This window comes from Lethenteron reissneri, chromosome 20 (assembly GCF_015708825.2).
Source record: "Lethenteron reissneri isolate LAM-NWPU_2019-01 chromosome 20, ASM1570882v1, whole genome shotgun sequence".
NCBI lineage: Eukaryota > Metazoa > Chordata > Hyperoartia > Petromyzontiformes > Petromyzontidae > Lethenteron > Lethenteron reissneri.
Genome location: NC_083798.1, coordinates 12,826,136 through 12,836,971, shown reverse-complemented (window position 1 = coordinate 12,836,971; position 10,836 = coordinate 12,826,136). Strand labels below are relative to the sequence as shown.

The following is a 10,836-nucleotide window of genomic DNA, read 5'->3' as shown; positions in this document are numbered from 1 at the left end:
ATCCCACTTTATAGTTTCATTGAATAGCATATACGTATTGTGTTGCAAAACAATTCAAATGAAACAATTAGTGCAGCATGTTAAATTAATGTTTATTCTGCTATAAAATGAACCCATAATTGTCCGTGTTTCTGTTTTGGATACACCAGACTGGTTGGCTCAAGTATTATCGATTATATAACATTCTTGCCTTACTACGAAGTGCATTCAGTACAATCATTATTGCCTGTATAATTTTTACACATTGCTAACGAGTGAAAATTTTACACGTGCAGATTCAACAAGGAATCTCTCTGTAGCTATTGCAGGCATTAAAGGCTGGCCATTTAAGATATATGGCGTTTTCTTGTTTGCTTAGGTAAGACAATGTATTTCTGGAACTACAAGGCCACGCTGATGTGAAAGGAAGAACACTTTTTAGTGAAATCAAAATGTTAGCAGTGCTGTTAATTAATTGTACAAAGTGACCCACATTTCCTTATACAAAGCACGGGGAGACTCATTTGGCAACTGGTGGCTAAATCGTGCTACCACTGGCTCGGTAAGAGTGCCATCACACGTATTTGTTGAGCCAGGCGAGCAGATCGGCACGTGCTTCCTTAATGTGCTGCTCGTCGGCCGGACTGATGTCCTCGTGCTTGCGGTGCACGAAGCCGTGCGTCTGTCTGGGAAACACCTTCACCTGCACGTCCACCTGGCACTCAACCGCAAGGCGTTTCTCCAGCGAGTGCACCTAAGGGCCACGCGGCACGACGGGAACACGCACACGCAGTTTCCGTTGTACGATGCCGAACGTTAAATCTCCAGAACATTCAGATATTTAAAAAACACAAAGCAGAGGGAATGTAATTGCACCAGGTGTTATCGCATATTCTAAGCTGCAGGGTTGAACACTATCGATGTGTGCTTTACCATGTCCAGTGGAATGAACGTGTCATTTTCTCCAAAGATGTATAAGACGGGATTCTTGAGTGCATACCGGTGCTCCTCCTCTCGAATGATACCTGAAGCATGCAGGTGTAGCCAGAAAATAAATTGCACCTGCCATCAAAATGACATCCTCACATCCATCCGCTGGAAATTATTATTATGAATACAATCAACGTGAATTGTATTATTGGCTTATTCGGCTTCTGCATTTGGAGATTTTTACCGTAGCAAGCCACACCGGCTCGCAGCTCGGAGTTTGTGAGCAGCAGGTGGTGGACGGCCAGGCCTCCCCAGCAGAAACCCAAGACCCCAATCCGCTGCACCCCACACTCCGTCTTCAGGTAATCCATCGCGGCATCGATCTCTCTAGTATAAGTACGTACAGTACACACACACACACAACTTACATGGGTTTGGCACAGGGCAGCAGCTAGACACTTATAGGTGTCATTGGTGTGTGGGTGTGAAAACACAATATGGAGGAATTCACACTGGTGCATAATAAGACATTCACACATGTATACGGTGAGACAAACGTTTGTCGCGCAAAGCTTTCAAAATACATAGGAAGGGTGTAACGATTCAACCACCCACCGATTTGATGAATGGTAATTATTAAATTAACATTAAGTATTTTTTTTGTTGTGAAGTTAGCACCCTCTGCTTTAGATATGGGTGTAAACAAGCATTAAACCGTGCATTTAACGGGAGCTAAATATATATTTAGACGGTGTTCAACGTAGGGACGTTTTATTACACTACTCAAGAGTTCATCAAGTTTACCAAAGGGCAGACACTTTAGGCAACTGCAGAGTTCACATTTCAGATTTGCATAGTTCATATGAGGTATAATTTTGAAAGTAATACATCCTTTTTTCTCAAATATATGGTTTATGGAAATAGTGAATGTTTTGACACATACTAAACTGAATGCACCATATTCTTGGTTCTTTCGGTAAAGTCACGTAGATAGAACACAAAAATTAAAAGCAAAAAACCCACGACGTTTCGATCGCAACACAAGCAGTATTCTTCAGGTGAAGAGAAAAGAGGGGGCAAGCCTCCAAATGTAGCTGCTTATAAGGGCTCCAGAATGAGTGGACGGGGGAAAGGGCTGCGCAAGAGACGAAGAGACAGAGGAGGTGGGGCAGAGATAGGGAGGGTAGAGATGGGGGGAGGGAGGAATTGCACCTCAGTACACCCATCAGACAATAGGGAGGGGAAGGAATGGGGATAATGCACCATTCCCATCTCAGCATGGATGAAAAAGTCCGTTCATCCACGCCCATTCAACATGATGATATTGTATGAACATTTCTCCCCCATAAAGAATGGGGGACAAATTATTAACTGCATTTTTGAGGTACAGTCCTAGTTGGTTGACATATTATGCTCCGGTAAGAAAAGGTAATTTCATTGTTTACGCTAGCGATTACCCACACCTGTAAAGTGTCTGACACGTACCTCCGAAATTGTGGAACTGCGAATGACATTTGAAGCGGCGGCAATTTGAAACGCAACAAAGGCCCAAACACATGAGTAGAAACCCATTTAACAACAATAATAACGAAATGTCCTCTTACTTGGCGATGTTGGTGGGCTGTTTGTCCTTTCGCCACTCCTGAAAGGTGCTCCAGTCATGGCTGGGGCCCCAAGGCTCCTTCCCCAGGAAAAAGTCTGGGACGATGCACCTACCAGGCCACATGCCACGCGCCAGACGGCAACGTTCGTACGACCCGCGGTTAATGGCCCATGCATTGACAGCTATCAATTTAAAAAAAAAACCTGTTCCAGCTGCTGAGCCAACTTGTTCAGGGGTGGGGGAAATATCTGCTGCCAAGTGAACATGCCATAACGAGAAAGCTGTATTTCTCCATATGAAAAGACAAAAACAGTTCCATCGTTTAGGACTAACTAAAGTTAACATAACTTAATCATGTCCAATTCTGTATTAACTGCATTGTTTTTAATTATATTCCTGGTAAGGTTCTGCTGACAATGTCCAATAGCCATACAAAAAAATCACTCAACATAAGTATTGAGATATTGTGTAATCAATGTACAACATGCATTACACACCGATTTAATGTGTGTATGAACCATGATCAATCCACGGCTGGGTGAAGGCCTCCTGCGAAGTGGTAATCCACATTGCGCCTGACTGCACAAGAGCTGATTGCATAGCGAAATCTCCTCGGTGGACGCTCTCCGGGACGATTCTCATAACTTGGCTTACCACCACCCCGTAGTGCATGAATTATTAACGGTGGTTTATTCTTTATTGTAAATGGCCATACATTTTAAGCTGGAATTTCCCTGAAATATAATTTAAGTATTGTCCAGTGGTTTCGTATTCTCATGCACGTAATTTTTTATTATTAATCTAGAATGTTCAATCTACGTGCTGTGCTGAATGCTTTAACATTGTGTAATATTCACAAAGGAAATGCTGCCTCAAGTAATTGGGAAGGCTTACTTTTCAGCAGAAAACACGTTCCTTCGGAGTGGGCAGGTAGGAACTTGGTTGGACAGCGCATTCGTGCACGACAGACAAATAATCCCTGGTGGGTAGTGTGGAAGCTGTTGTTCCTACCTGTATAAGTGTAGTGTAGTGTGTAGGTTAAACGTTGAGTTTTATAAGGGCACCACGGGGTGACCAGCCCCTCCCCACCCAGCCCCACCCTCCCCACCCAGCCCCTCCCCCAACTGAATCACCTTAAGGCTGGGAATGTTGAAAGAAACACGAGGCAAAAAGATCCGCTTTTTTATTTTCAAGACTTCCATTTTATGAATGGAGCCACCCTCCCCCAGTTCCATTTTGTGAATGAAACATCGCCCAGTCTCCTCATTGGCCAGTCGCGGCAGTGCCCCGCCCCACCACTAACCCTCCACTCTACCAACACCAACCCACCGCTCCCATTGGTCGGCGCCCCCGAGCCAATGGGAGGGCTCTGGTGGGGCGGGGCCATGCACGACAGACAGACAAATAATCCCTGGTGGGCAGTGTGGAACTGTTGTTCCTACCTGGATTAACCTCGCCTCTGAACAAAGTAAGTAAGTAAGCAAGCAAACAACACACCTCCATGTATATCGCTGTCCCTCCAAGTAAAAATAAAAGTTTTTTTTTCACACATCCTATCAGCTACACGGCCTTTTGGCCGTACATATTTTAAGATGCATTTGTTCAACACAAGAAAACTCTGGATTGGTTCCGGCACATATGCAGTGTCTCATCCAGCAGTTGGACCAGGTGTCAATATAAAGGCCCCTTTACTATGAGTCGTAATACGGCGGCCATCTGGTGTTCTGCATATGCCTGGGCACCAAATATATATATAAACTACTTTGTACTGTACATTACACGACGATATTAGAACACCAACAGCAGTAACATGGGAATAAGCCATTCTCGTCTTGCGAATGGCAGCAATATGTTCAGATGCTAAATGCCAAAGCCGAGCTCTGTTAACCACGACGAGAGAGAGGGCTTCATGAGAGAGAGACTTCATCCAGCTGTGCCACTCCTCCCTTAAATGAGCACAGACTTTAGGGGTAGTTTTCCTCTCTGGTCCATGGGAATGTAATGACATACGTGAATCCTACTCCGGCCAGCCAGTCCGCGATGAAGCGAGTGTTGGGCAGCCTCCACCCATAGATGTCCTGGATGATGATGAGACCTCGATCCGAGGGCTGATCCCCATTGGCACCGGCCTGAGCCGCACTCAGGTAAGACTCCACGTGTCCCGCACGCACCTCCCTGCCATGCCCAATGTAGGGCATTACGTCTCCCAGCTCGCACGGACATGGATTGGCCTCGTTCGCCATCTCGATCGTCTTTCTCTTCTCGAGTCGAACTGGGGATTTAGCAGAACCTGGAGGGAGAGACATCACGTCGAGTACGTTCCAAAGTCAATGCCGGCATTCGTTGATGGTTGCCAAAGAACATCGAGTACAGGAGCAGCAGCAGCAGCACAACTCTATGCGAGGATGAACGCGCGTAAATAAGCCCCCCCCCCCTTCGTCACACGGCGTCACAAAAAGTCAGACCCCCCCCCTCAAATATGACGTCACAAAGCTCTGCCCCACCCCCCAAAAAAATAAAACATGCTTCAAATCGCTTTAAACGATTGTCATTGTAGTGCGTATTTAATGTGGCGCTGCACTCTGATGTTGTAGGAGAAAACATTTATTAAAAAAAGTCTATTTAACTAAGTAGAACGTGTTGTCTATATTTATTTAAAGTTGCGCATTTTGCTGTGACGTCACATTTCTCAACCCCCCCCCCCCCCCTAGGTGTGTGACGTCATTTATGGACGGCCCCTAACTCACCGATTGCTCCGGAATTATAAGAGGCTCCGCAAAGTAAGAGACTCACTCCAAATCTGTGTCCGGTGTCAATAAAGACAAAAACCTCACCTTGCGAATTATAAGACGCACCTCCAGGGCTGAGTGGGGGGGTGGGGGTCACGTCTTATAATCCGGATATTACTGTGCTCGTATAATACATACTAGGTAAAGGCGCAGCTGTGCAGCAGCTTGCCCACGCTGCTGCTATGCTGCCAGAAGGGTCGACGAGAGTTCCTTTCTGGAGTGCTAGAGGCTATTGTGTGGCTGACTCTTCCACGCTGGCCAAACATCTCGGCAGAGGTGGAATCATGCCCACACTTTACCCCACATTTATACCGCTGGGGTGGACAAGAGGTGGTGGAGTTGGGGGGGGAGCAGGAAATTCGCCCCCATCGTTTCAACAGCCTCGCCCCGTGATGATGTAACACGGAATGTTTCAGCTCTCTTATCCACCCGCTCTTCCAAGGCGGCCTCCCTCCCAATGGGGCTTAGTTTGACCATCCTTCACCATGATTACAGCTTACACACAACGTGCTTGCCACCAATGAACCACCACGAGACCTTGGCTGATCTGGTCAAGGAGCATAAACCATCAATCACGCAAATTTCCGTCGTCTTTGCGGCAGCGGCTTCTGGCCGGCCATCGAGCACAAGACGGTCACCGCGTTGCGCGCTTTCAGATGAACTTCTGCGGCCGTCTGGAACGTTCTTCATTCACTGGAGCTATGCACTTTTAGATCGTCCGGATTGAAAACTCGTTTCTTTCGAATTGCTTTTTGTTTAGTTTTTTGTCCTTCCTCCCCCCCGCCCACCTCCGATTTGCATGGTTGGCTACGTACGGTGCGAAAGAAGTTCAACATTGTATGTGAGACAGCTATATTTCGACCAATATTTTGACCAATACAACGTTTGTGTGCCACACACCGTGATTGCAATGGGTGGAGCGCCATCTGCTGGTTAAATGCGCTACTGCACGTAGAGAACATGACACGTGCAGAGATGGTTAATCTGCAATCACATCCTTACAGAGTGATTCTCTTGTGTTCTGCATAGGAGGTACGGAATGTGTATTTTTTATTTTTGCATGTTGCAATGTGTCCAGGAGCATCCCCCCCTTTTTCCTGATGACGACCGCTTGTGTTGCGATCGAAACGTCGTAGTTTTTTTGTTATTTTCTTTCAACCTATCTACGTGACTTTACCGAAAGACCCAAAGAATATGAATTCCTGCAGTCACAAAAGCTTTAAGTCAAGATTTACTAATTGGCTGTGTCGGGTGGTGGTGGGTTTAACGACACATTTATATTCACGCCAAAAATCTCACATACATCATACGCACATACATCAGTCACACACATACATCACAGACATCACACGCACATACATCAATCATAGATACATCACATACTTACATCACACACACATACATCACATACATCACACATACATACATATATCACACACATACGTCACATACATCACACATACATCACATACATCACAGATACATACATCACATACATACATCATTACATCACACATACATCACATACATCAATCACACACACATCACATACATCAATCATACACATATATAACACACATACATACAAAGATCCCCCGTGTAGCCTTAACAAACTGTAAGGGCAAGTGCACCAGGTGTTGGTTGTGCTGGTTGGTGGTGGTGTTCCGTCTGTTTGGGTTAACTATTAACACGGGACCTTTTTGCCAGTATCAAAGTATGAAAAAAAAAGTTTAACCCTTTCTGGCAACAAAACATGAGTTGTGTTCTGATGTTCAAACACCAAACCTCAACAATTTTTGCAAGGAATCGAGTCACTGCATTAAAGACGCACTGCACTTTGTGCATGTTCACCACAAGCACGTGTGGTTACCGCAACGACTTGATTCCTTGCTGGTTAACTATTGCTCTGAGTATGCGTAACAAAATTGTATATCGAGAGAAGGAAACCCGTTCCGAACGCACAGGGATGATGAGACACCACTCCCCGTTGTCTTCACCGGACACTGAACGGTGGATGTTGACCCGACGTTTTAATGTTTCCTGGGCAGGCTTCTCACTCGACTCACCGCTCATAGCCGCTGAACATTCACCAGACATCATCACTCTACACTCATCCACCCAACCCTCATGGCTCATACAACTCGCCAAAGGCCGTAATTATAATATATATTGAAGGGGACACATCCCCCCCAATATATTCAAATATGGTCAAAATGTCCCCCCCCTCCCCCATATATTGCTATAAAATCGATTTCTGTTCATACGATTGTGGTTATGGTTGTACTTTATTAATCCCTAATCTCTGCCATTACATACAATGAAACAAGTAAAGGTACAAAAGAAAAAAACAGAGCAATGTAATACAATACACTATTAGACATTATTGTAAAAAATAAATAAAAAGTCCATCTCATGTGTTAGTAGAATTTTTTTATATTTTAGGCAGGAAATGGCAGAAAATTCGTTTTCAAATTTAGATATTTCTTTGTCTGGGGGGGACCCCCTATAAGATTTGGTCCCCCCTAATGTTGAATCCATGGCTACGGCCTTGCAACTCGCCCAGGGCATCTTAAACACAATAAACACAACTCTCCACTCGGGGACTCACCAGACGCACTCACCGCTGGACTTTAACAAATGCCCGTCTCGTGGTGTGCAGGGGGCGTGCGAGGCAGGGTGCAGGAGCGCCGTCAGACCACTCACATTCACTCTCACTAGACACTCAGTTATTCCCACGAAACACTGACCACTCACGTTCACTCCCACCAGACACCACTCACACTCACCACTCACGTTCACTCCCACCAGACACCACTCACACTCACAATCACTCTCACCAGACACTCAGTTATTCCCACGAAACACTGACCACTCACGTTCACTCCCACCAGACACCACTACCACTCACCATTCAACCACTCACGTCCACATGGACCAGACTCACCACTCACATTCACTCTCACTAGACACTCAGTTACTTACTCATACGAGACACTGACCACTCACAGTCACTCTCACCAGACACCACTCACGTTCACTCACAACAGACACCACTCACACTCACCACTCAACCACTCACGTTCACATGGACCAGACTCACCACTCACATTCACTCTCACTAGACACTCAGTTATTCCCACGAAACACTGACCACTCACGTTCACTCCCACCAGACACCACCCACACTCACCACTCAACCACTCACGTTCACATGGACCAGACTCACCACTCACATTCACTCTCACTAGACACTCAGTTATTCCCACGAAACACTGACCACTCACGTTCACTCCCACCAGACACCACTCACACTCACCATTCAACCACTCACGTTCACATGGACCAGACTCACCACTCACAATCACTCTCACTAGACACTCAGTTATTCCCACGAAACACTGACCACTCACGTTCACTCCCACCAGACACCACTACCACTCACCACTCAACCACTCACGTTCACATGGACCAGACTCACCACTCACATTCACTCTCACTAGACACTCAGTTATTCCCACGAAACACTGACCACTCACGTTCACTCCCACCAGACACCACTACCACTCACCACTCAACCACTCACGTTCACATGGACCAGACTCACCACTCACATTCACTCTCACTAGACACTCAGTTATTCCCACGAAACACTGACCACTCACGTTCACTCCCACCAGACACCACTACCACTCACCACTCAGCCACTCACGTTCACATGGACCAGACTCACCACTCACATTCACTCTTACTAGACACTCAGTTACTCCCACTAGACACTGACCACTCACATTCACTCTCACTAGACACTCAGTTATTCCCACGAGACACTGACCACTCACATTCACTCCCACCAGACAACACTCACACTCACCACTCAACCACTCACGTTCACTTGGACCAGACTCACCACTCACATTCACTCTCACTGGACATCACTCATATTCAGAAGACACTCACAACTCACTTCCACTCCCACCACTCTCCATTCACTTCACCAATCCGCAATGACAATCGTGATTAAGTGTGGCCAATTAAACCCCACGATGTGCATGGAGTAGGGAGGCCCTCATCCAGCAGGGGCCTGACAAACGTGGGTTTTCCTATTCCATGTTGGAAATCCAAGGTTTATGGCAAGGCCGTAGCCATGGAGTCAACATTGGGGGGGACCAAATCTTCCAGGGGGTGTGGGGGTACTCCCAGAAAAAAAAAATCAACATTTGAAAACGAATTTCCTGCCATTTCATGCCTAAAATATATTTTTTAAATCACTAACCCATAGGATGGGCTTTTTTTTTTACAATAAATGTCAATAGTGTATTGTATTAGATTTCTCTGTTTTATCTTTTGACCTTTTCTTGTTTCATTGTATGTAATGGCAGAGATTAGGGATCAATAAAGTACAACCATAACCACAATCATATAAACAGAATTTATTTTATAACAATATACTGTATGGGGGGGGGACATTTTGAGCATATTTGAATATTGGGGGGGGGGGGGGATGTATCCCCCCCCCCCCCCCAATATGTATTATAATTACTGCCTTGGTTTATGGTGCTATTAATTATACGTATACAGTATGTGTATATAAAGCAGACGTTGATATTTGTCCAGTACGGGCATCTTTCGATATAAGTTCCTGGAAAGTTTTCCATAACAAAATATAATACAAATCAACGGGAAAATAAAGTTCGATATACAGAATTTCGCTGAACGGACCTTTCAGTGACTTATTTGTTCCGTATGTCAAGGGATTCCCGTACAGTAATTGTATATTTTTTAGCCAGTTATTTCTTATGCCCACCAGGAGAGGGCAGTGCCACAAATGGTTCTGAACTTCCACCCCCATCACTAATCCGCAATGACAATTTAGGTGTCAACCCCGACCACGCGCGAGGAGTGTGGAGTCTCATACAGCAGGGGATTGATCAACGTTTATTTTTTCCCCCCATTTTATATTGGACATCGAATGTATATTTCATTATAAATAGAACGGTGTAAATTAAAGAGAACGTGTTGCTGTTTGGCCAGTATAGTACTGGACAGACCTCCCTCAACACACTGAATTGGTTCTTGAAAAATTGTCCGTCAAGCGAAAATCCGTATATCGAACCATATTTTCGATGCCCTTACTTCCACCCATCCCATGCCTCCGATTCTTTCTAACATGCATCCTTCCCCCAGAATGCCCATGCCCCCCCACTGTTCGGTACAGCATCTAGTACGTTTCCTTTTAGATGCTACATTAATCCAAATTAAATAACATTTACAGTACATGCTATTTAAATCCAACGGAAGGTCTTGAGCATGGGCTTGTATATATGGAGTGGGAATTCCAGACTCCGAGTAAAGCAGAGGGGTGAACGCCCAATGAAGAGGCCATGTAGAGGGGAGTACACTGAGATGAGAGGTAGGCAGGGAAAAATCCAGGAAGACGGCGATGGCTTGTTGCAATTGATCCGGTGCTGGATTGCGAGCCTGTTAAGCGACCAGATAATTGGGTTCATGTGGGCTTACTTGTAGGTCTGGATATGG

General features: G+C 45.5%; 1 protein-coding gene across 2 annotated transcripts; it reads right to left on the bottom strand.

Moving 5' to 3' along the window:
• Window positions 1-48: 48 nt before the first annotated feature.
• On the bottom strand, window positions 49-9,056 carry LOC133344791 (carboxymethylenebutenolidase homolog). 2 transcript variants are annotated; one of them, XM_061554964.1, is made up of 6 exons: window positions 7,910-9,056; window positions 4,523-4,802; window positions 2,514-2,621; window positions 1,154-1,296; window positions 913-1,004; window positions 49-733 (listed from the first exon to the last, which is right to left on the bottom strand). In XM_061554964.1, the coding sequence occupies exons 2-6, from the start codon at window positions 4,753-4,755 to the stop codon at window positions 554-556; spliced, it is 756 nt and encodes a 251-aa protein (XP_061410948.1). In that variant the 5' UTR covers window positions 4,756-4,802; window positions 7,910-9,056; the 3' UTR covers window positions 49-553. The 2 variants fall into 2 exon arrangements, with proteins under 2 accessions (XP_061410948.1, XP_061410949.1); XM_061554965.1 differs by having other exon boundaries at window positions 7,923-9,056.
• Window positions 9,057-10,836: the final 1,780 nt, after the last annotated feature.

Coding starts and splice junctions, on each gene's coding strand:
- LOC133344791 (XM_061554964.1), bottom strand. CDS start 4,755: ATGGCGAACGAGGCCAATCCATGTCCGTGCGAGCTGGGAGACGTAATG. Junction 1,297..2,513: donor CAGCCCACCAACATCGCCAA/GTAAGAGGACAT, acceptor TACTTATACTAG/AGAGATCGATGCCGCGATGG. Junction 1,005..1,153: donor AGCCGGTGTGGCTTGCTACG/GTAAAAATCTCC, acceptor TGCATGCTTCAG/GTATCATTCGAGAGGAGGAG.